At 38.4% G+C, this 23828-nt stretch overlaps 2 protein-coding genes across 4 annotated transcripts in view; one reads left to right on the top strand and one right to left on the bottom strand.

Annotated features, from left to right (window-relative positions):
* Positions 1-795: 795 nt before the first annotated feature.
* Positions 796-23678, bottom strand: RWDD1 (RWD domain containing 1). 2 transcript variants are annotated; one of them, XM_038526623.1, is made up of 7 exons: positions 23170-23678; positions 15256-15321; positions 10431-10561; positions 7706-7849; positions 7205-7337; positions 6413-6475; positions 796-3612 (listed from the first exon to the last, which is right to left on the bottom strand). In XM_038526623.1, exons 1-7 carry the CDS (start codon positions 23240-23242, stop codon positions 3491-3493), a joined length of 732 nt encoding a protein of 243 aa, XP_038382551.1. In that variant the 5' UTR covers positions 23243-23678; the 3' UTR covers positions 796-3490. The 2 variants fall into 2 exon arrangements, with proteins under 2 accessions (XP_038382551.1, XP_038382550.1); XM_038526622.1 differs by lacking the exon at positions 23170-23678 and adding an exon at positions 16215-16314.
* TRAPPC3L (trafficking protein particle complex 3 like) overlaps positions 23532-23828 on the top strand; it is a 65074-nt gene continuing 64777 nt past the window's right edge. For both annotated transcript variants that reach the window (XM_038526627.1, XM_038526625.1), the window contains exon 1: positions 23532-23828. The gene's annotated coding sequence lies outside the window, so the exon portion shown is untranslated.

Here is a 23828-nt window from a genome sequence, read left to right as displayed (position 1 = left end):
TTCAAACAATAGAGATGAATCAATCTGACCTTTACGAAAATATTAGAAGATACATCCAAATTCATATCAAGAAGTTCTTTTAAAAACATTAGCCCAAAAGTAGAGATTAAAAATGTCCTAGATCCATCCTTTCTAGACAGAGTGAGTTCCAGAAGAATCAATCTATTAAAGATATCACCAAACTTGAAGTACAATTTTTTTTTTTTTTACTCATGATTGTATCACATCTAGCTATGTTTGGATTGGTATGGTCAAAGCTATAACCTATTTTTTTAAAAAAGATTTTATTTATTTATTTGAGAGAGACAGTGAGCACAAGCTGTGGGGAGGGGTAGATGGAGAGGGAGAAACAGACTTCCCCCTGAGCAGGGAGCCTGATGCAGGGTTTGATCCTATGACCCTGGGCTCATGACCTGAGCCAAAGGCAGACGCGTAACTGCCTAACCAACTGAGCTAACCACGTGCCCAACTATAACCTATTTTTTGATGTCTTAGGCATGTGGCAGTAGCCCACAGTCTAGTAATCTCCAGGTCCTTAATTGCTTTGCTTAAATATCTGCTTGAAGCTGATATGGCTCATTCTATTTGTTGTTTTCTGAGCATCTTCATTTACATAAGGAAGCCCCCCGTTACCTAAAACTCCACATGGTTTTACCTCCAGGCCTTTCTCGTTAATAATCTTAGGATAGAGGTCAGGGAACCCTGAAAGCTTTTTGGAGCTATCATGGACTATGGCAGGCAAGTGAGGCACTGATCTTAGGTGTAAAATTTAAAGAGGAACCAAAAACTCAGTTATTAAGATAAATAATATTTTAATGCAGTATTTTAAAAAATAAAGATTAATGTAAAATCCAAAATAAATAAAATAAGTAAATTTTAGGTAATTACTATTGATTCCTTTTACCTCAGAGGCCAAAATGGTTCTGCACAGCCATTATTTAAATTTTGATTTGATATCCCTTACAATATCCTTGAAACGTTTCTAGCATATTTCCATTTCTTATTAATGGAAAGTGCACTAAATTGTGCATTCCCAACCTATCTCATCCCTTTTCTTTCCAAGTCCTTTGCCCAAAAAAGTTGACATGAAACAGAAGGCTATAAACTTCATAATAGACCTTTTGGCAGCATTCTGCATCTCTCACTCTGACATAGGGCCTAAGGCAGCAAACAAACTAATGTCATTCCTATGGACTCCTACTCCATGTATCACTTGTGAAAAACTTTCCTTATCATGTTAGATCTCCACGGTCTCTAAAATTACTCCTTACAGTTCCGAAGTTGTGACCCATTTTAATGTATAATCATACAATGGCTACCTTTGCTGCCTGACACGTATGATCTCTGAAGGACAAACACTATGAGCTACTTGAGGTAGTTACCTACTTTGTGTTCTAATACAAACAGTGAGCTAGCACATAAATATTGAAAACCCACAATCTCCTTTCTCCTGGAATCCAGGAATGTGTCTCTTTGCTTCTTGGCACATATACCTTTGGAACTGGTGACAGTACAATCAATGAACTCATCCTTTACACCCACAAGACCTGTTATTCATACTCTTCCTGATGTTATCTCAACTAGGAAATGTTCATGTAGCCTTTTAGATGTGTTTGAAGTTAATGCAGAATCCAGAAGCATTCTTCAAAGCTGCAGGTGGCAAATAGAACATTTCTTCTGTCAATGTTTTACCTTCAAAATGCATGACAATTTTGCATTCTATTCCATAATTCACTCATTCAACAAATATTAGATGCCTATTCAGTGCCGGATATTGTCATAGGGATACAGCAGAGAATACACATATTTATATTTGTTTTTAATCTTAGAATATTTTATACAATTTAGCATAAGTAGAGAAACCAGAGCAAAAATTATCCCAAATCCAAGAGCAAAATTGGTAATCTGAGATGGCCAATTATTGCTTCACATACCACCAGTCATGCTTTTTGCACATCCTGGGATCATGTGTGCTCCAGTCTGAGAAGTAGAGTCTTTCATTAATTCCCAGAAAATAAAAGAAATATTAACATTAATATTTATTCCAGATGAAAATACTTGGGAGTATCATTAGAACTAACTCTTTGTCTTCATTTCCGTACATTAGGTTCTGCCTACATTCTGAAATGACAAAGACAGAATCCACTTCAATACCCACAGAAAATATATAAAGCTAATACTTTAAAAAAATCATGTGTGAGGAGGAGGTAGTCTCACTCTTGACACTTTAAGGTCAAATCTTCATTGACCTCGGTGCTACATTGTTCATCACTGCTTATCTTACCCTTAATTAAACTGCTCTTAAGTTCTTAATGCATCTACTGATCAGCTTCAGAAAGGATCTCTCCTTAGAAAAAGCTAATTCTCACACAAAAGAAACTTTTAGACTTGTCTCTGCAGAGAAATGCTGAACACTACTGCTGTTCCCTTTTACTGGTTGGAACCAAAGCCAGTGAAAAAGAATTATACTCTTCAGTGATAGTTTTGTCTTAAATAATTTGATTTTAGCAATAGGTCTAACTCCAAAAATAAACACGTGGTACTGCTTGTGCTTGTGGATATGTAGTATAGGCATTTTTGAAAGAAGGCAGTGATTTGCAATAGCACAGTAATTTCCTGTTAGGATTAAGATTCAATTCTCCAAAACTACAGTGACTGGATAACTTGCATGAAGCCTGGCTTTCCTACCTGAAATCCTCATGTCAACCATTCCAAATTATTACAAGAAGGTCTCATACGTGTATTAATGTAGATGTGTGTTCTCTTGCAGACAGTGTATAACCTCAAGAATTCAGATCTTTTCAGACTGTTTAAACTAGAAAAGTACTGGAACAACACAATATATATATTTCACAACTACAGAACAGGGATTCTTACCAAGGAGTAAGTAATGGAATAATCTGTGTCACTGGCATGAGATCTCACTGTTTTAAAATTCAGATTAAGGTCAGTGTTTAATAACCTAAATTGAGGAGGGCCTAGGAATGCATACCTTTTAATAACTCCATAAAGGATGCTGATTCAAATACTAACATAAGACTAAAGTCCACTTTAATCCTGAATATAATTTAGCTTTCTGGTTTTGTAAAGGTTTAAATTTATCATGCCCAAAGGCTAGAATTCCGCAGGTTTAATGTTCTCTTCACTTCTGTCTTCTAATATTTTATATTAATGATGGTACTCAGAGGCATAAACCACCACTGTCCTCAGCACAGAAATCCCAAGTTATTACAATTCCTTATATATGAATCCACACCTGCGCATAGCTGCATTCTATCCTCAAATAGACCTTATTCCTACCAATAAGAGGAACTGAACATTTTATATTTGAAACTTTAAGGTCAGTTTATTAAGTTCAATGATGAAAGCTATCAGAAGAATATTCTCCTGAAAATTATTTTTTCTTAGAAAAAAAGAAAGGAAAATCAACACCTCCACACAGCCACAGATGCTGTGGCAGTCACACCTCTCTGTAGATGGGGATAGTCCATTAGTCAGTCAGATCACTCTCTGGGTCAGCAGGATTATAGTCTGGATCATCCTCATCATCCTCTAGCTCCAAGTCATCCATTTCCTGGAATAGGGATTCATCTACCTCCACATTGTTTCCAGCTGTGAAAGACAAAAGATTTCGCCTTCAGTCTAATATTTAGGAATAAAAGATAGAACTCACTGGTAACACCAAATACAAACTTCTAAATGTACAAGTGAGGTGCCAGTGAGGAAATCCTAAACTACTACCGCAAATCATAATAACAATGATCTGTATTAGTCAGCAAAGACATACATTTTAAGAGACACTTTAGGCTTCCAGTTTTAAAAAAAATCCAGTTATAAAAAAAGCTTTCCTAGAATGCATTATTTATTATGTGGCATGTTATAAGTTGAAGACAATGGTTTGCCCTGGTTACGCAAAGTTGATTATCACTGACCATGGGGCCTGAGCCAGGAGTTTTATCACTTCTAGTAGTGGTAGATATGTACGTCACTAGAACTCAACCACACTTGTTATTTAATTCATAGATATAACTTGATCTTTACTCTCAGATAGTTCCGCTTATGACCAATGGTATGCCCTTCTCAAATTCTAAATATCTGAGCCCTTTAGGAAGCAACACCTCAGCCTTGCATTAAACATCTTTACTCTTCAGTGCATCTAAAGTACATAAAGGCAGGATATTATAGTACTCTTAAATCACCAGAAATTGTTCATCTTCCTTTCCTGTCAGACGTTAGCCCACTGATATTCAATTCAACGAGAATGAGTCTTGCTTTATCCCTAAAAGCAGTTAAGTAATAAAATTAAACTTTCCTAAGTCCAGGCTAAAGAATAACTCGCTGATTCTGGAAGAGCCAGGAAAGACTTCCCAAAACAGATGACATCTAAAATACCTTTATGATAAATTTTAATCCACCAAGAAGAAAAGGTGTCAGGATTAAGCAATCATAGCAAAAGTCAGAAAGAAAAAATAAGGGCAGCCCGGGTGGCTCAGCGGTTTAGCGCCACCTTCAGCCCAGGGCGTGATCCTGGAGACCCGGGATCGAGACCCATGTCAGGTTCCCTGCATGGAGCCTGCTTCTCACTCTGCCTATGTCTCTGCCTCTCTCTCTGTGTCTGTCATGAATAAATAAATAAAATCTTAAAAAAAAGAAAGAAAGAAAGAAAGAAAGAAAGAAAGAAAGAAAGAAAGAAAGAAAGAAAGAAAGAAAGAAAGAAAGAAAAAATAAGACTTTGGGTTTTGTTTTTGTTTTTAAATAAGACTTTGAATATTTCTAATTGGAACACAAGATTCTTTAGGAAAACTATATGGATATATCATAGATGAAGGCGAAATTGAAGGACTGCGTAGGTCAACTTTTTCCTCTAACCAGTAGAGAGCAATCAAAAGATTTTGAGAAATATCATGATTAAACATGAATTTTAGAAATGCCACCTCTGGGGCAGTGACTAAAGGCACTAGGAAGAGGAAGAGACTGAAGCAGGGAGACAATATAAGAAGCCACCACAAACACCCAGGGAAAATGTTAAAATCTTCCGGTTAAGAGGAAAGAGTTGAAAATGTCTGGAAAAGACACTTCTGAAGCGGAATCAATGGAGAATTTTTGGTGAGTTACTGGATATGAAGAGATATTTGATCCATTAGATAGGGTAAGGAGTCAAGGATGAGTGAAGACAGGAAAACTTCTAAAGTGCAAGAGAGAATAAGATACAGCTTTCTGGTTGAGAATTTCTCAATAAAATAGGAGAAAAACGAGCTATAAAGTGAGAGGAGGATACATGAGGACAGCCTTGCTGGGTTTGTTTGTTTGTGGTTGTTTGTTTGAGACTAATAAATATCTTGGAGCAAGAATGTGGTAAGAGATTAATAAAACAAAATGCTGAGTGTCAATAAGGGCGCAGCTCAAGTTAAGAAGCAATTTAATTTAGCACTGAGGCCATAACAACACTGTTTTAACCTTTTCCAGGAGACAGTCCAGGAACAAGGCTGAAAGGCTAGATGCTTCAGGATCACCAACTGGCAAGATAAGCTCGAAGAAAGCTAATGAAGTGCAGAACTCTAGGGTGCTATCAGAAGTGTGACTGAGTATGGAGCCCAGTTAAAGGAACACACATAGGCCATAAGCTCCATGAGGGCAGGGACTGTCTACACCGTTCTCTGCTGCTGTATCAGCAGCAGCCAGGACAACGCTTGGCTTATAGTGGGGTGCAATAAATATCTACGGATGGACGAATAATGGATGGACAGAAGATTGAAAGAGGATAAAGTTTAGGATAAAAAGGAAAAGCAAAGCATAAGGAACTAGATGCTTCAGATAGTAAGAAACATAGTATGTTTCTTAGTATGAAACATAGATTTCTGGGTAGAGTGCATGAAGAGTTCCAGATTTGAGGTCTCTATAAAGTTCCATGACTTCTGATACTAGAAATTTGAGTAAACTAGGTCAAGTTACATTGGCCTGGTTTGCTAGTTCCTAGAGAGTAATGTGACCATAACTGTTTACTGCCATCTTTGATGTGGCTTAAATTATCAGAAAATTTTAAAAAATACATTGCTATAGTTTAGTGTTTAAAATGATCAAAAATTACAATTTATTCTTCAAAATGTATTTGTTTGGGGATCCCTGGGTGGCGCAGCGGTTTGGCGCCTGCCTTTGGCCCAGGGTGCGATCCTGGAGACCCGGGATCGAGTCCCACATCGGGCTCCCGGTGCATGGAGCCTGCTTCTCCCTCTGCCTATGTCTCTGCCTCTCTCTCTCTCTCTGTGTGACTATCATAAATAAATAAAAATTAAAAAAAAAAATGTATTTGTTTATAGCCTTGGAAGGAAAATTTTACATTACACTCTGATTTTCACAGTTTAATATTAAAAACAGTGCATTATATACATGTGGAATCTTAGTATTATCTTACCATCTTCCAAAAACTGGATATCAGATGTGTCAAGATTATGATCTGTTTCAAATAGCTGTTTCCCTAAAAGAAATAAATGTTTAATTCAAACATATTTTTTCTATATGTTCCAGTTTCCCGCCTTTCCAGTTTTCCTCCATTGTCCCTACAATCCTTTAAAAAGTATAATTCAAGAAAAGAAGTCTGAAAACCTATTTTTCTGTGAATTTCAATAAATTTATCAATTCAGTAAGTAGCTAAGAGGCACGAGATAGGTATCTGCATTGAAATGAACAAGTGAAAACCCAGTCTGCCTTTAGAGTCCTAGAAAAACAAATGCATTTGACTCTACCACTTCCTACACTTGTGATTCTGAATGCCATGGTAGCCATATCTCAAGATTTTTCCACTGCAATATTTAGATCAGAGATAAGCCATAAAATTAATTATAATTATGAATGAAGGGCAGCCCTGATGGCCCAGTGGTTTAGCGCCGCCTTCAGCCTGGGGTGTGATCCTGGAGACCTGAGATCGAGTCCCACGATAGGCTCCCTGCATGGAGCCTGCTTCTCCCTCTGCCTGTGTCTCTGCCTCTCTCTCGCTCTCTCTCATGAATAAATAAATAAATAAAATCTTAAAAAAAAATTATGTATGAAGTAATATCATCATGTAGACAGAATGCTTTCTCTTTTTGTCCTAGATACCGAAGTACATTATTTTTCTATAGAAATCTGTCCAAATGAGATCCTCTTGCAATGTAAGAATATAGAACAGCCTGGCTTGGGGTGGGGGGGGCGGAGATATGAGTCATACCACTTAATTTATTTTTTCCTGCTTGTTCTTCTTCTTTCATTCGTTTCTTTTTAATTTCCAAGAGTTCTGCATCAAATTTGGCCTTCCAACTTAAGAAATTCTCAATTGTGACAGGAGTGCCATGAAATAATTGCTTAGAAAATAAAAAGGACATGTGATCACATAAATGAGACACTTATAATTTATAATAAAATTATCATTTATAAAGAAATAATGCATATTTCTTGATCTTACCTGCATGAGCTCTATTAACCTTTACTAGTCTTTATTGATAATTATCCATGCTATGTGACCAATGCAGTAAGGGACTTCTCACATTTTATTTAACAAATCTTAAATAAAATTTACTTTTGTTTATTTTGCGATTGCCGAAAAATTACCAAAACCAAAAAAACCCACCAAAAAACTGAAAACAAACAAACAAAAAAACAAACGAACCCCAAAACAAAAACCACAAAACAGATATAAAGAATAAGGAAAAAACTTAACTTTATAATATACCTTTTCAGCTTCTTCTGCCTCTTTCTCTTTTTGTTTCTTTTCTTCTTCTCTTCTAGTTTTTATTTGATCTACTATTTCATTTAATTTTTCTTGCACAGCTGTCACTAAAGTAAAGATCATTACCATACCAAGGTTTTCTTCTGCCTATGTAACCAAAAGAAAGGTTGTAGTGAGAAACATACTTCTGAGGAAAACTAAAAAAAAAAAATCAATGAAACTGTTTCATCATAATTGCTAAATGCCATACATTTATAATATGATTACTAATTACTAATTCAGTTACACCATAAATTCAGACATCTAGATAAATGATCATTTAAGAATTGAGCACATACGGGGATGCGGGTGATTCAGACCATTAAGTGTCTGCCTCGGGCTTAGGTCATGATCCCAGGGTCTTGGGGCTGAGCCCTATGTCAGGCTCCTTGCTCAGTCAGGAGTCTGATTCTCCCTCTCCCTCTCCCCCCTGCTTGTGCTCGCTCACTCACTCTATCTCTCAAATAAATAAAATCTTTTAAAAAGTGGGAAAAAAAGAATTAAGCACATATATATGAATAACTATATAATAAATTTTAAAAGACATGTGATTTGCTACATCCAACCTAAAACACGTATCTGTCTTACTAAATTCTGTTTAATAATCAGAATTCAGAAAACCTTTTCCTACAGCAGCTAGTAACATAAGTTCTCCACCATATTTTCATGATTTAGATCTTTTGGGATATTTTAAGAGCTGTGACAATGAACTGAATCTTGAGACCAAAGTGATTTCCTAATATAGAATAATAAAGAATGTAGGTATTTTTGTGATTTATCTTTACCTACCTTTTTTTCTTCAATTTGAAATGGCTTAAAATCAAATATAATAAAGCTCTCCAACTCATGAAAGAGATATATACAGTTGATCCTTGAACAATGTAGGTTGGATGTAGCACTGCACAGGTCCACTTATATCTTTTTTTTTTTCAATAAATACAGTATAGTACTGTAAATGTATTTTCTCTTCCTTATGACTTTTTAATAACATCTTCTCTAGCATACTTTAAGAATACAGTATATAGTACATATACCATATAAAACATGTGTTTATCAATGGTTTATGTTATGGGTAAAGCTTCCTGCCAGTTAGCAGTAGTTTTTGGGGAGTCAAAAGTTACACACAGATTTTCGACTATGTGGAAGGTCAGGTTCCCTCAACCTCTGTGTTGTTCAAGGGTCAACTGTAAGTCAGAAGCTATTTTGGAAGTTGGTTACTTGAAAGCAGAATAAAGTAAAACAAGATATCTTGCTTATCCATAGAAACAAAATACAGTTTGAAGAAAATAGACCAAAAAAAACAAAAAAATACCCAAATATACAAGCCAGAATCTTCACTCTAGAAAGAGAAGAGATTTCCAACCACTCCTTTGACAGAGCTGGCCTCAGCGGAAGTTGAGCAGGTATTTCAGCTCCTAGGCCCTCTCCGAATACAAGACTTCCAGCTGGCTCCTGTGATTCTCTTCTTGGGGCTTCTCTGTGGTGTCTCCATGCTAACCATCCTAAATCTGACTACACAAACTTCTCTCCTGAGTGCCGAACACATAATAAAACTGCCCAGTGGACAGCAATACAATGTCTCACAGGCATGTCAACACTGAAACCATCATCTTCTCTACAAAACCTATTTCTATGTTCCCCAACTCAGAGATCCAAACCACTAACCACCCAGCATGATCACTCACATCCCATCATAAGCTCTATCACTGCCTCTAATCTATTCTTAAATGTCATTTCAATCTGCCTACTGTTCTGTCAACATTGTTATTATCCTAACCCAGGACTCAATAATCTTCAACTTCAAATATTAAAAGAAATCCCTAACTGGCTTTCTTAAAATCTGTGGTCTTGTCACCCCCAAAATCAACTTCTCTGGCCACTTAGCACACAAACATAACTAATCCAGTCAGTATCTTGCTTAAAACTCCTCAACAGCTTCCCAAACCAGGAGCAAGACCATATTTTCAAAATAGTTCAGAAGATCCTTTAGGAATTAATTCGTTTAGTTCCATCACATAATATCACTAACTTCAAATTCTAAGCTCAAGAAATTTAGTATGACTAGAAGTTCTGGAAGAAAATATTGCCCTCTTCTCTCCCTGTCACTTCCATGACCCTTAGCTTGCTCTTCTACTAGCCAAGAACTTTCCAATACCTATTTTTTTCTTCCATTCAACCCCTGCTCTCAGAGGGATCATAAATCCTGGTTGTAAGCTTGAGGAGAAGGAAAAATAATAAGAAACAAAACAAGTATCAGTCCTCTCCCCAGACTGCAGGCAATCTAGACTACAACAGGTCAGAGGGGTTGGAAGTTTTAATTTTTTTAAAAGTCAGAATTTTTAACTGCATACGGGGCTGGACATTCTGAGAAGCAGATAAAAACTGTATTTAAATTTAAAGTACCTATCAGACATCTGATTAACTAAAAGTCATGAGGCTGATTGAGTTTCGAACAGGGATATACAGACAACTTCTCTTACTCAAATTTTAAATGTACAGTGGGAAACAAAAATAAAGATGCTTTGTGAATATTTATATCTGTATGTATATGTTTAAAGAGAGAGATAACATGAATTCTCCCTGTTCAATGTACTGGTTATACATATTTACTAGCATTTTCTGACTCTTGAAATTAATGTATACTTAAGGCCAATAAAAAATGCCATTAAAAGACTTGTTATTTCCTTACCTGTAACGCTAATAGTTTTAAAATATCTGAAACATCATTATCTTCTAGATTTTCCTGGGAGAATATTTCATAAAGAGGGGCTTCATCTGGGTATTTTTCACTGTATGTAAACTTGAGGGTAGTCTGGACAGCTAAAGACAGAAGATACGAATTTGATACAAATTATCTTTAAATGTAAAGTATCAAGAGGTCAACATCTTTGTTGGATCAGTGATTAATTTACAATGTGTCAATGAAAAGTAACACAACAGATATTCCTGCAAAGAAAAACAAGGTTACTATGAGATAACCACTTAGACAACCACTAAAGATAAATAACACCTACCACAAAGATGAAGTGAAAACAAATCATGGGAATACCAAAAATCTCGTTGAACGCATGAAATACATGTCTTACTTATCAGTAATTTACCATATCATATTGCATGTCTGAGAAAGAGCATGGATAAAAGCCACTCTTTTTAAAAACCTCCTTAAGATGAACAAAAGGCACTGAATATAATACGCAGAAAAATACTACCTTGGGCTTATTTTCAGGCCTCTACCAGACCCAGTTCCCAGTGAGGAAGATCTGGCATTAGCCCTGGAATCTACATTTCTATCTGAACAATTCCAATAGGGTACTGCTAAAGGATTGCTAGATGACACAGTTTTGAAATAGGGTTTCAGAGGTTGTCAGAGAAACTTAAAACCTGATTCATATTATGATAATTTTTGTCCCAATGTCAACTTTTTTCACTGAATAAAAATTTAACTGGGTCAAGGAAACACCTCTACGAAAATCTAAAAAAAAAAAACAAAAAACAAAAAAACAAACCTGATTCATCTATACATTCTCACTCACTCTTTTGGCCTGTATCAATGCATACATCTGACACTTGTATAGAAGTGAGATTCTGGGCAGCTCCGGTGGCACAGCGGTTTAGCGCCGCCTGCAGCCCAGGGCGTGATTCTGGAGACCCTGGATCGAGTCCCACATCAGGCTCTCTGTATGATGCCTGCTTCTCCCTCTGCCTGTGTCTCTGCCTCTCTCTGTCTCTATGAATAAATAAATGAAACATTTAAAAAAAAAAAAAAAAAAAAAAGAAGTGAGATTCTTACAGGCAGATCAGTGCAAAGTATCTCTCTACAGACCAGCCTGGTGAATTCTCAATGCCACCAGGCAATTTGTAACTAAGCAGCAGTGCCAAACATTTTCTGTTAAGACTTATTATTTACACACACAAAAATAAAAATAAAAAAATAAAACTTACTAATCATAATGATCCTTTGTCTAGACTTCGACTTTCTTGTAACTCACATTTTAATTATTAAGAACAATCCTAAATTTTGTATGGAACCACAAAAGAACTCAAATAGCCAAAGGAATGTTGAAAAAAAGAAAACCAAAGCTGGAAGTATCATGAATCCAGACTTCAAGCTATATTACAAAGATGCAGTCATCAAGACAGTATGGTACTGGCACAAAAACAAACACATGTATCAATGGAACAGAATAGAAAACCGAGAAATGGACTCACAACTATATAGTCAACTAATCTTTGACAGAGTAGGAAAGAATATCCAATGGAAGAAAAAAGATAAAATATAGTCTCTTCAACAAATGGTGCTGGGGAAACTGAATAGCCACATGCAGAAGAATGAAACTGGACCACTTTCTTGTACCATACACAAAAATAAATTCAAAATAGTTGAAAGATCTAAATATGAGACAAGAAACCATCAAAATCTTAGAGAACACAGGCAGCAAACTCTGACCTTGGCTATAGCAACTTATTTGATATGTTGTTGGAGGCAAGGGAAACAAAACCAAAAATGAACTACTGGGACTTCATCAATATAAAAAGCTCTACCCAGTGAAGGAAACAATCAACAAAACTAAAAGGTAGCCGGGATCCCTGGGTGGCTCAGTGGATTAGCGCCAGCCTTTGGCCCAGGGCGTGATCCTGGAGACCCGGGATCGAATCCCACGTCGGGCTCCCGGTGCATGGAGCCTGCTTCTCCCTCTGCCTGTGTCTCGGCCTCTCTCTCTCTCTGTGTGACTATCATAAATAAATAAAAAAATTAAAAAAGAAAAAAAAAAACCCTAAAAGGCAGCCTATGGAATGGGAGAAGATATTTGCAAATGCCTTATCAGATAAAGGGCCAATATCCAAAATCTATAAAAAACTTACCAAACTCAACACTCAAAGAACAAGTACTCCAGTCAAGAAATGGGCAGAACATATGAACAGCCATTTCTCCAAAGATGATATCCAGATGGCTAACAGACACATGAAAAGGCACTCAAAACATCACTCATCATCAGGGAAATTCACATCAAAACCACAATGAGATACCACCTCACACCTATCAGAATGGCTAAAATTAACAACATGAGAAACAATAGATGTTGGTGAGGATGCAGAGAAAGGAGACACTCTTGCACTTGTTGGTGGGAATGCAAATTGGTGCATTCTGGAGAACAGTTTAGAGGTTTCTCAAAAACAAAAATAGGGGTGCCTGGGTGGCTCAGATAGATAAGCATTCGACTCTTGGTTTGGGCTCAGGTCAAGATCTCATGAATCATGGGAGAGAGTCCCAAGTTGGGCTCTGCACTCAGCTAAGAGTCTGCTTGGAATTCTCTCTCTCTTCTCCCTTTGCCCTCACCCCCGGTTCACACAGGCACCTGTTCTTGCTCTCTCTAAAATAAATTAATAAATCTTAAAAAAAAAAAAAAAAAGAAAAGAAAAGAAAAGAAAAAATAGAACTACTCTATGATCCAGCAATTTCACTGTTTACCCAAAAGATACAAAAATACAGATTCGAAGGGGTACATGAACCCCGATGTTTATAGCAGCATTATCAACAATAGCCACACCATGGCGAGAACCAAAATACCCACTGATTGATGAATGGATAAAGATGTGGTATATATACAACAATGGAATATTACTCAGCCATAAAAAAAAAAAATGGAATCTTGCCATTCACAATGATGTGGATAGAGCTAGATAGGGTATATTATGCTAAGTGAAATAAATCAGAGAAAAGACAAATACCATTATGATCTCACATGTGGAATTTAAGAAAGAAAAGAGATCAACATATGGGAAGGGGGGGGAGGAGAAGAAAATAAGCCATAAGAAATTCTTAACTATAAAGAACTGAGGGTTAATGGAGGAAGGTGGATGGGGAGGTGGGCTAGGTGAGTAATGGGTATTAAAGAAGGCACTTGTTATGATGAGAACTGGGTGCTGTATATAAGTGATGAATCACTGAACTCTACTCCTAAAACCAATACTGCACTGTATGTTAACTAAGTAAAATTTTAAATAAATAATAAAAAATAATTTAAAAAAAAAGACTGTTAGGCCAGTAAGGATACATAGTATCTTATGGCATTTTCTTTCTTTTTTTACTGCTAGAATAAGATTTTTCTTATATGTTTACTGATTTTACTATTTGATGTAATAGATATTCATTATAGAAAATTTAGAAATACATTAAGGGGAAAATAAAATCAACAATAATCCCATAATCATGAAGAGATCACTGTTGCCATTTTGGGATATTTAAAGTATCATAAAAGTATTTTTTTAAAGGATATTTTAAAGTATCTTCTATACATTTATTTACATTTCAAACAAAGTATAAAAGGATACTCATGTTGTATTTGAGATTCTGTGTATAAAACCTATATATATACATACATATATAAGCATATGACTGTGTCCTATATCTTTTTAATTCAGATTTTAGTAATATCTCTGTGCTAATCTCATTTTCTTTTCTTTCTTTTTTTTTTTTTTTGCTAATCTCATTTTCAATTGTATAAAACAGATTTGGTTATCAAGTGATGCCACTAAAATTGCTATTACTGATTGCTCGTGGCAGAATTTTAACTGACTAGCTTAACATTAAAAAAAAAAAAATCCTTGGGGTTAGCACCACCTTAAGTAACGTTTTTATCAAATTCCAAAATTAACTGAACTAGACTAATAGTGGAAATGAACTTCAGATCCTCCCCCATCTGCCACATTTAAATTAATCTATTTAATTTTAAATTATTGGTTTTATAACTGCTTTATTTCTATCAGTATATTTGTATTAGTTCTATAGTTGTATAATAGTGGCTTTTATCTGGTTTTATATGTGTGTGTGTGTATTTAAACAACAGTATAATATCCATCCTAAAGAAAGAGAGAAAAACCATAAAGAGAGATATTTATCCGGCTTATTTTTTTTCTTTTTTCATTTTTTTTAAGATTTTATTTATTCATGAGAGACACAGAGAGAGAGGAAGAAACATAGGCAGAGGGAGAAGCAGGCTCCCTGCAGGGAGCCTGATGTAGGACTTGATCCCCAGATTCTAGGATCATGCCCTGAGCTGAAGGCAGACACTCAACTGCTGAGCTACCCAGGCGTCCCTATCTAACTTAACTTGAAACAGCAAATGTCCAATAAGCAATCTAAATGCCCAGAGAGGAAAAACAATCATGGAGAAGTGGAATAAAACATAGTCACTGAAATATGCATACATTCAAAGTCTGGTTCTAGACAATAATCTTCTACCTTTTCTCCAACTGTTATATTGTTAATGTTTCTTTTTCACTTTTTAAAATTAAGTCATTGTGTCAGAATATATCGCATTGACCTTCTCTCTGTTTCTAAGTCATGTTTACATAGTAAATGCTAATTAGAGACATGCAACATTCATACTAGGTTCCTGACAGCACCTAATTTAGCACCTCCACATCTTCACTCCCCAGCATAATGGCTGCAGAATGAGTATCATTGCTGAGAGCAACTTAGGAGAACCACAAGTATTTTACACTGGACTTACTTTCATCATTTTCTCCAGCCTCAGATGTCACAGTAATGGTGAAACTGGGTGGATTTTCTGATAATACTGCAAGAAAATATACACAGAGATTAAGTTATTAAGATGCTTCCTAAGGCAAATGCTTTTCTTATTAGCAAAATATCACTACCCAGTCCTGGAAACTGATTCCTAGTCTGTATTTTCACTTCCAAAAATACAGACTGAACAGAACATTCAAATGATAAAACACTCATCAATTTTCTATTTAAATCTAGGATTATCTTTAATTAGGAAAAAATACCTATAGCAGATACATTTTTGAGAGTTTTATCAAATCAATTCAAAATTTCCATCTATACGTGGAAAACTACATTCTAAAAAGTGGAAAACTACATTCTAAAAAGTAATGGCAGAATGGCAAAAAAAAGTTTGATGTTTCATCAGAAACTATCTGTTGATATTCAGTATTATCACTAATTTTTAAACATATATTTCCTAAGGTATAATTCAGAACCTCTATGACAAACAGTAAATATTAATTTGTTAGAGTTTGTGTCTTCTAACTATTTCTTTCTCCCACATAATCCCTAGAACCAAACTTTATTCTTTCACCAATTACTGAGTCTCTACCATCTTTCACGGAATTACAAAAACAGCCATGAATCCAAATACCAAATTTCTTACAATTTGTTAAGCAAGTCAGGATATGCAAATCAACATTTACATAAATAAGAAAGCTTTATATACCATTTTACAGCCTAATGCCTATCTGATAGTATATATGTTTATATTTCTTTCCCCACAAGAATACTATAAAAACTATGAGAACTTCTGTATCAGTACCTGGCTGTATCTAGAAATTCAATAATTTCTGGAAAAATGACAAGAGTTAAAACAATAGAATGGAAGTAGAAAAACAAAAACAAATTAAACTTAAATCCAGAACCATTAGAAGAGTAAACAAAAAAAATTCAGGCCACCTGTGATTGCTGCTGAGCCCCTGAGAAAAGCCTGTGCCTCACTCCAGCCCTGGGAAGCACTGGCCCCTGTCAAGGTTGGCAGCAGCTCAGCAACCTCTTTCTGAAATGAAAGGGCAAGGACATCTCTGAAGAACTCACCAAGGAAACTACTCAAAAACTTCTTAAGCCTTCATAAATATTCATTATCAATAAGATTTTCAAGACATATGACTTCATTTTAATTGAAGTTTGAAAGTACTCAAAGCATGATGAATATCTATGATTACTGTCAAAGTATTTGTCAAGAAGATAAAACTCACTAGACTCATATTTTAATAGGCCTCAGATAGTCCAGCCGACGCTAAAAAAAGTCCCTGAAAGATAATTCTCATAAAGCTTTTATAATATGACTCTACCTTTTTTTTGACAAATGTGTATAAAATATATTTGAGGCATTTTATTTCTATTTCTTTCCATGACCAACTTTAGCATTTATGTGTCATAAGATGTAAACACAGCGACTATAAAAATAAGGGTTCAACCCATCTTATTACCACTTTTAGGATTCTATGAGGTTGTACTTTAAGGTTTGCTATACCTAATAACAACAGCTAACGTCTACTGAGCACTACTTTGTGCCTATGTTGTACTATGCATTTACACAAAGATCCTTTATTCTTACACCAAGACCACAATTTTATACTGTTACCATATTTCACCAAATTTAATTCTCAGGCTGAATTCATAGATTTTCAGGATAATTTGAAGGTTTTCTAGGTAATTTGGTGGAGACAGGTGATTTGGAGATCCTACTCTTCCGCCATCTTGCCCCTCCTCCCTGTTACCATATTTCACCAAATTTAAAAGACTGTCAAGTATATGAGATACACCCTACTTTATGAACTAAGAAAAAAAGAATCTGCCAGTTAAACTTTAATACATAATCAATTATAAGACAAATTCATATTTCAGAGATGTTAAAACACAGAAATGTCTTAGAACCAATTAAATATACTATTATCCCAATTTCATAGCGTGGAAACTGAGATAAAAAAAGCTTTTAAATAATCTGCCCAAGGTTATTCAGCTAGTAACTAGAAGAACTGAATAGACTATATTGAGTTTCATGTGAAAAGAAAATGTTTTTTCCAGCTGGAAAAGTCATTTGAGCTAGGCTATGAATTAAGGCATATTGAGAAATAAAGATGGAGAAAAGAAATGTAGGGAACAGGAACACAGTAGCAAGGGCATAATGGTGGGAATGTTTAAGGAATATATAGGAAAGAAGAAATTATTCCATTTTGTGGATGTATATGTGAGTGAAGACAAATAGTTGAAAAAAGTTTAGTTGTGGACAATGATAGTTTTTTTAGCCACAGCAGTATGGGCAGAATTGTATTTCTAAACATAGGAAGATAAGGCTAGCAACAGAGCAGAAGTTGGAAGAGGGGAAACAAGACTAGAGGTACGATGATCGTAGATAGCTATTAAAATCATCCCAGCAAGGTTAATGAGGTTCTGAACTAGGTTAGGAGCCATGGGGATAGCAGGGAACAAGGAGGATTCTACATTCCAAATGTGCAGGCAGAGGATGGTTAATGCCACTAATAAAAACAAAAAATACAAAAGAAAAATCAGAGATGATAGATTTAAATGACACAAGGAACTTTCTGTTGGAGACACTGAGTATGCAATATGCAATCAGAAACCGGCAAATGGAGCTAAAGAGAGTTGGGCTTGAATTTAATTTGGAGTCACACACACAGAAGTGATAGCTAAAGCTATCAGACTAAATGAGATCATGAGAGAGAAAACAGAGAAATAGGACCAACACTGGCTTGGCTTTGTAAAGAATCCTAAATTTGGAAAACAAAAGAGGAAAAAGGGCCAGAGAGAAAAAGAAAAGCAGTAGCCATGAGGTCAAGACATACTCAAAAGCAGCCTATTTTATTTGTGAAGGCACCCCAACTATTGAGATCCAGGTCTGGTAGGGCAGCGCTGTCTACAATGTGTACTATATGGGTCTGTGGAGCTCTATGAGGGGAAAATGAGCAATGAACCACTGGCCTGCAAGATCAGATCTAAATCCCTAACAAGGCCTTCTGTAATCCTGCCCCTGTTCATTTGTCATGCTTCATTTTTCATGACCCCAGTACTCACTTTATGTTTTAGGAATACCAAGCCACTTTCCTTTTAAATATATTTTGCTATTGCAGAGTCCTGCTTCTGCACATGCTGTGCCCCTTCCCCCATCACCCCTTAGAGTTCTCCAAAACAATCAAGACTCTCCCTTTTTCCTGTGCTCCTATATGTTCCTCTATGAAAGAATTGTCACACTATGTTGTAAATTACTTATCTGACGTCTTTTCCCAACAGACTGAGATTCTAACAATGCATATAATAAATATTTGGTAAATGAGGACTTGGGATGCTAGCATGAACATCACGGAATTGCCTGACCTTGGGAGACATACAGAATAGGGAGGCAAGATAGACGAGAAAGAAGTTGATAAACTCTTAATCCATGAGAAATCATGAGGAGAGGAATGTTCAGTAAAAAAAATGGAATGAAGAACTGTGGGGCTATAAAGTTTATGGACAGAAAGAGGACTTTCAGAGGCCAAAATTCTAAAGATGGTATTTACAAGGTATGGTCATGCCCCCACACAGTTGAAGGAAATGGAAATAAAAACTGTTCATTGATGAAGACAAGGGATTGTGAAGCCATATTGGAAGAATCAGCAACTAAGATGGTAAATTTCAAGTAGAGAGTATCTTATACTTAACAGTTACAAAGTATTTGCACTTTCTTTACTTCCCATTAAACACATATGGAAACTGAAGCTTGGAGACGTTATGACTTGTCCAAAGACATAGGGCTCATATCCACTATACCAAGCTGCCATTACAGAGAAAAAAATGTGAGCCAGGAACAACAATAACAAAAAAGGACACTGGAGAACACTGCTAATATCCCCTACTATCTACTCCCCCTCTCTTCTAGTTATTATACCACTTCTAACTGAGCATATTAACCACCCAGAATGAAGACTACATTTCCCAGCCTCCTTTCCAGTTAGGTCTCACCTAAGTTCCAGCTAATGAGATGGAAACAAGGAAGTCCTTTGACAGTTCCCAGGAAATTTACTTAAGAAACTGCTGTCTTTGGATTTTTCTCTGTTCCCCTCACTCCCCCATTCCTTTATCTACTCTACTGACTGGAAAGGAATGCTACCATCTTCACCATGAGGTAGACACTACATCTAAGGAATAACAAGGAACTAAGCAGCAGCCTGGGTACCTGAGGAATTCTTGGACTAAAGCTACACAACTATCTTTTATGTGCAAAAGCAATAAACTTTTACCTTTTTAAATTTATTCAGAGAGAGAGCGTGAGGGGTGGGGGGGGCAGAGGGAGAGGGAGAAAGAATTTTAAGCAGACACTGCGTTAAGTGCGGAGTCCAACTTAGGGCTGGATCCCATGATCCTGAGACCATGACCTGAGCCAAAATCAAGAGTCAGACACCTATCCAACTGAGCCACTCATTTCCCCTAAACTTTTACCTTTTTGAAACTACTGCTTTTGGGGGTTTTCTGTCACAGCTGGACCTAATCCAAAGAAAGAAAAGAGAAGAAAAGGAAAAGAAAGAAAAAGAAAAGAAAAAAGAAAGAATATTCCAAAGCTTGGAGTAAACTAACACAAGGATGAGAAAGTTACTTAATTGGACTTGAAACGATGAATGATTCATCAGCACTCTGACGAAGGAATAATCCCATTCCAATGCATTACTGTGAATTAGAATAAAATTAGCCTTCACTAAAGATACCAGATTTCCGCCACTGTAAGTGGATCAAAATATTTTTGAGAAAAAGAATAAGGTTATTGGGCATAGTGGAAGGAACCAGTGGAGGAGCAGGAGAAGTGTTGAGGGATACGGGCGCAGACGATGGTAAACTGGACAGAATTAAGGACAGACATAATGGAGGTAATAGCTGAAAGGTACACTAAAGGGACACACGAATGACATCAGGGTTTTCACAAAGAACCAGATAGCCCATATTAAAATAAGTCCCTGTGGTTCTCAGGGACTCTCTGTCTTAGAAAAACTGCTTTTGAAAGATGACCTGTGCCCCATCTCTAAGATGCAGTTATAACTATTACATGCTCATGGATACTACTTAGAGGTACTGACACAAGCAAATACCGAATCACGTACCCCTCTTTGTAAGACCAAACAGAATTAAGGGAACTTGACTTTTGGTTAGCCTGAAGCTAACCAATTTGTTTCAACAAAATTCCCCATAGCCAGAGATTTTGATACAGAAATGGAAATAACCAAATTCTACTACCTTAGCAGGGCCTTGTCAAGTGAAGCACTACTGAAGGAGAATGTGGTATCAGGAGAGTCCATTTATATTTTGGAAGACTAGTTGTTAGGAGGATTGGATCAGTGTGCAATCAAGCTACAGAACAGGCAAAAAGAAGAAACTGTATTATGATTTGTCAAAATTCACAACAAATTCAACACTGGACCAAAAGTTCTTTGCAAATAGTCAAGCAATCAACTCTGAGGTTAGACTAGGTCTATGTGGCTAGAACTATGGGCTAGCTAGATGCTGCCTCTTAAGCATCCACAAGGGGGGGCCATGATGTGCTTAACAAAGAAGGCTTCTCTGGCAAGCACCAAGCTTTTATTTAAAAAAAAAAAAAAAAAAAAAAAAAAAAGTATATCTACTTCCTTCATCAACAGCATTGAGCATTTACCAAATCTAATATTAAATGGGATTCAAAATTAAATTAGAAAACTGCCAATTAGTGTTCCTTGGCAAACTGACACAAGCAAGCTCTCTCCTTTAACCTGGTATGAAAACAGGAAGGTAAGAAATCATCAACAGAAAAGAAGGCTATAAAACAGTAAACCTTGCAAATCCTCATGATTTCAAAAGATCAAACATGGAAGGGTTTTATCCCAAACTCCTCTGCCTTTTCCCTGAGAGGGTTCATAAACAACACGATCATGAGTAAGGCAAAGTACCTTAAAAAATAAATAAATAAATAAATAAACAAACAAACACACGCAAAAACACTATAAATTGAGACATCTTATTTTACTTCATTTATTGCAAAGTTTATAGGAATGGTGGCAGGAATTAGAGACGGATGGACTCAGCTGATACTGCAGAACACTTGAATGCATCCAAGATTCATAAATTGTTTTTTATTACCCTGGCTCAGAATCCTCAAGCACTTTTGCGCCTGACAAGAATTTCACATACTGAACTGCATCAGAGCTTAGTACAATTTGAAAGAATCCTGGTTTAGGATTAAAAATGTATCACTTTTTAAAATGCTTATACGCACAGTATTTAATGAGGGATACTTTACGTCCATAGAAAAGAACAGTATACCTTATGCTTTCTTAAACTCTACCTACACGGTGCCAATTACATTTCCAATGTACTAGAAATGACCAAACGTCACGATTAAGAATATATCCAACAACGGACCCTATGTTCTATTTTATTTAGACATTGACATATAAGCAAGGAGAGAGAAGGGAGCCAGACTCCATACACACTCACCCAGTTAATGACACTCTCAAACCCCTCTTCACTCATCCCCTTAACATCCTCACAGCACAGCTGTACTGCTGGTGAGAGAGAACATGAACAGGACTGGAGCTATACAGGGGTAGCTGAGAGACATCTGCCTGTTGGCAAAGCAGAACAAAATTTGCTACCATTGCAAGCAGTGGTCAAAAAGTGGAGCTAAGAAAACTAAGCTGAACAAGGAAAAGGGAGAGGGATGGGAGTGGAACATACCTTACATTCTGAATTCTGACCGTCAGGGACGGACGACAGTCAAAGGAAGGGATGGGGGCTGTCAATCCCACAAACCTATAGGTTCTACTCCCTCATCTTGGCTTTAATTCGATCACTTCGCAGGCACGGAGTGTAACAGGGGAAAAGCCGTAGGGCTACGGTGGTTGCGATGCGGCACTTTCAAAACCCATCTGAAGCGCGGCTTAATACAGAAAAATCCTCTGCCTTTAACACCCGTCTAATGAGCTTCTCAATGCTGATTTTTTTTTTTTTTTTTACATTGGCCCAACCTACCAAGTAATCGTCTGCTCCCCCTCATCCCGGCTGGAGCTAGATCCCACGTTCCACGTGTCCGCAAAGTGAAGGAACCGGAGAGGGGGTCCAAGCCCCAAGCGGTTCCGCCGGTTCCGCCGCTAACGTGCTGGCCGGACCCCAAGCGAGCCACTTACCTTCCCTGCGCCTCCACTACCTTGCTGGAAGCCAGACGCGTCCAGGCCAGACGACGTCTACCCTACTACCCCTCCCTAACAACCTGTGAATCTGCAGTGGGACTGAGATGCGTGCCGCATCATTCACTGGGCATTCGCAGGGAATATAAAGACGAAGAAAAGCGACAGATCTCAGGGACACCCCCCCCCAAAAAAAAAATAAAAATAAAAACCCAAAAAACTGATTCTGGGCGACTTCGACAACAGCACTCTGAATCCCATCAACTTTAAAACACCAGCATATGAAAAGCAGCTTCTACCCCCGACGAAAGGGGGGAAAACCGACGCCTCTTGCAGCTCTGGAAAAGCTGCTCCCACTTAAGAGCATCTGTTTTCGTGTGTTTTCCCTAAAGCTCGGGTTCGCTGTAAGTTACCCAGAGACCAACGTGCACCCGACTCCGATTCCAGGCCTGACGCTCTCCAAGGGGCCTCGCCAGCCCGTCCCGGGCTCTCCAGGGTTCGGGCACTAAGCGCTGGAGTTACTTCTAAGGGTCTGAACACGTCGGGAGAAGAAGGTGAAGAGAGAGCGGCGGGCGAGGTGGCCACGCGGCCTCGCCGTCGCCGTCCTCCATCCTCCATCCTCCATCCTCGCCCGGGAGGCCGAGGGCTCCGGCCCGTCCCACGCCGCCCCCGGGCCGCTCGGGGCCCGCAGCTGCGCAAGTCACCTGTGAAGGAGTCGGGGTAGATGGACTCCAGGGCCTCCAGCTCGTTGCGCTGCTCCTCGCCGTAATCTGTCATCGTGGCCCTCGCTGCTGCCCATGGGCCGCCCAGCCACCCAGGCGGCGCGCTGCAGCTGGGACCGCCGCCGCGCCGGGAGAGCGGGCAGCGGCCGGACCCGCGCAGGCGCAGACTCCCCGGCTGCCAGGCCCGGGGCCCAAGGCCAGGCCGGGCCTGCCGAGCAGCAGCCCCGCGCGGGCCTACGCCTGCTCGCTAGTTCCGCGTTCGACTCGTGAGGCCTGGCCAGCCGAGCGCGGAGCAGCTGCCCCGCTCCCCCGCCCCCGCCCCCGCCCCCCGCCGCGCCGCCGCCGCCTGGGATTCGCTGAGGCGCGGACGGCCCCCGGCGCGGCGTCCGCTCCGGACCACGGGGGCGGGTTGCGGGGCTTCTCCGGGCCGCAGCCTGGCAGGCCGCTCAGCGCCACATCCCCCGCTCGATGGGTCTAGCCTGAGAGCCGAACGCGCGTACCGAGGCGGGACGAGGCGGCTGCTGGAGGGACGCGGGGCGCTTCCGCGAACCTCGTCGCTTCCGGCTTCCGGGTCGCGACCCTGCGGCCCCCGCGGGAAGGAGCGACGCGGCGCCGAGGCCGGGTCTCGCTGCGGTCGTGTG

The sequence above is a fragment of the Canis lupus genome, chromosome 1 (genome assembly GCF_011100685.1).
Source record: "Canis lupus familiaris isolate Mischka breed German Shepherd chromosome 1, alternate assembly UU_Cfam_GSD_1.0, whole genome shotgun sequence".
NCBI lineage: Eukaryota > Metazoa > Chordata > Mammalia > Carnivora > Canidae > Canis > Canis lupus.
Note: the sequence above shows the minus strand (reverse complement) of the source record. Positions and strands in the feature narration are given on the sequence as shown.

What these genes read in the sequence shown, in the direction of transcription:
- RWDD1 (XM_038526623.1), bottom strand. Translation starts at nt 23,242, where the DNA reads ATGACAGATTACGGCGAGGAGCAGCGCAACGAGCTGGAGGCCCTGGAG. An exon ending in GGCTGGAGAAAATGATGAAA is followed by an intron (nt 10,562 to 15,255) that starts GTAAGTCCAGTG and finishes TTCTGTCTTTAG; the next exon opens with CTGTCCAGACTACCCTCAAG. An exon ending in TATCCAGTTTTTGGAAGATG is followed by an intron (nt 3,613 to 6,412) that starts GTAAGATAATAC and finishes TGTCTTTCACAG; the next exon opens with CTGGAAACAATGTGGAGGTA.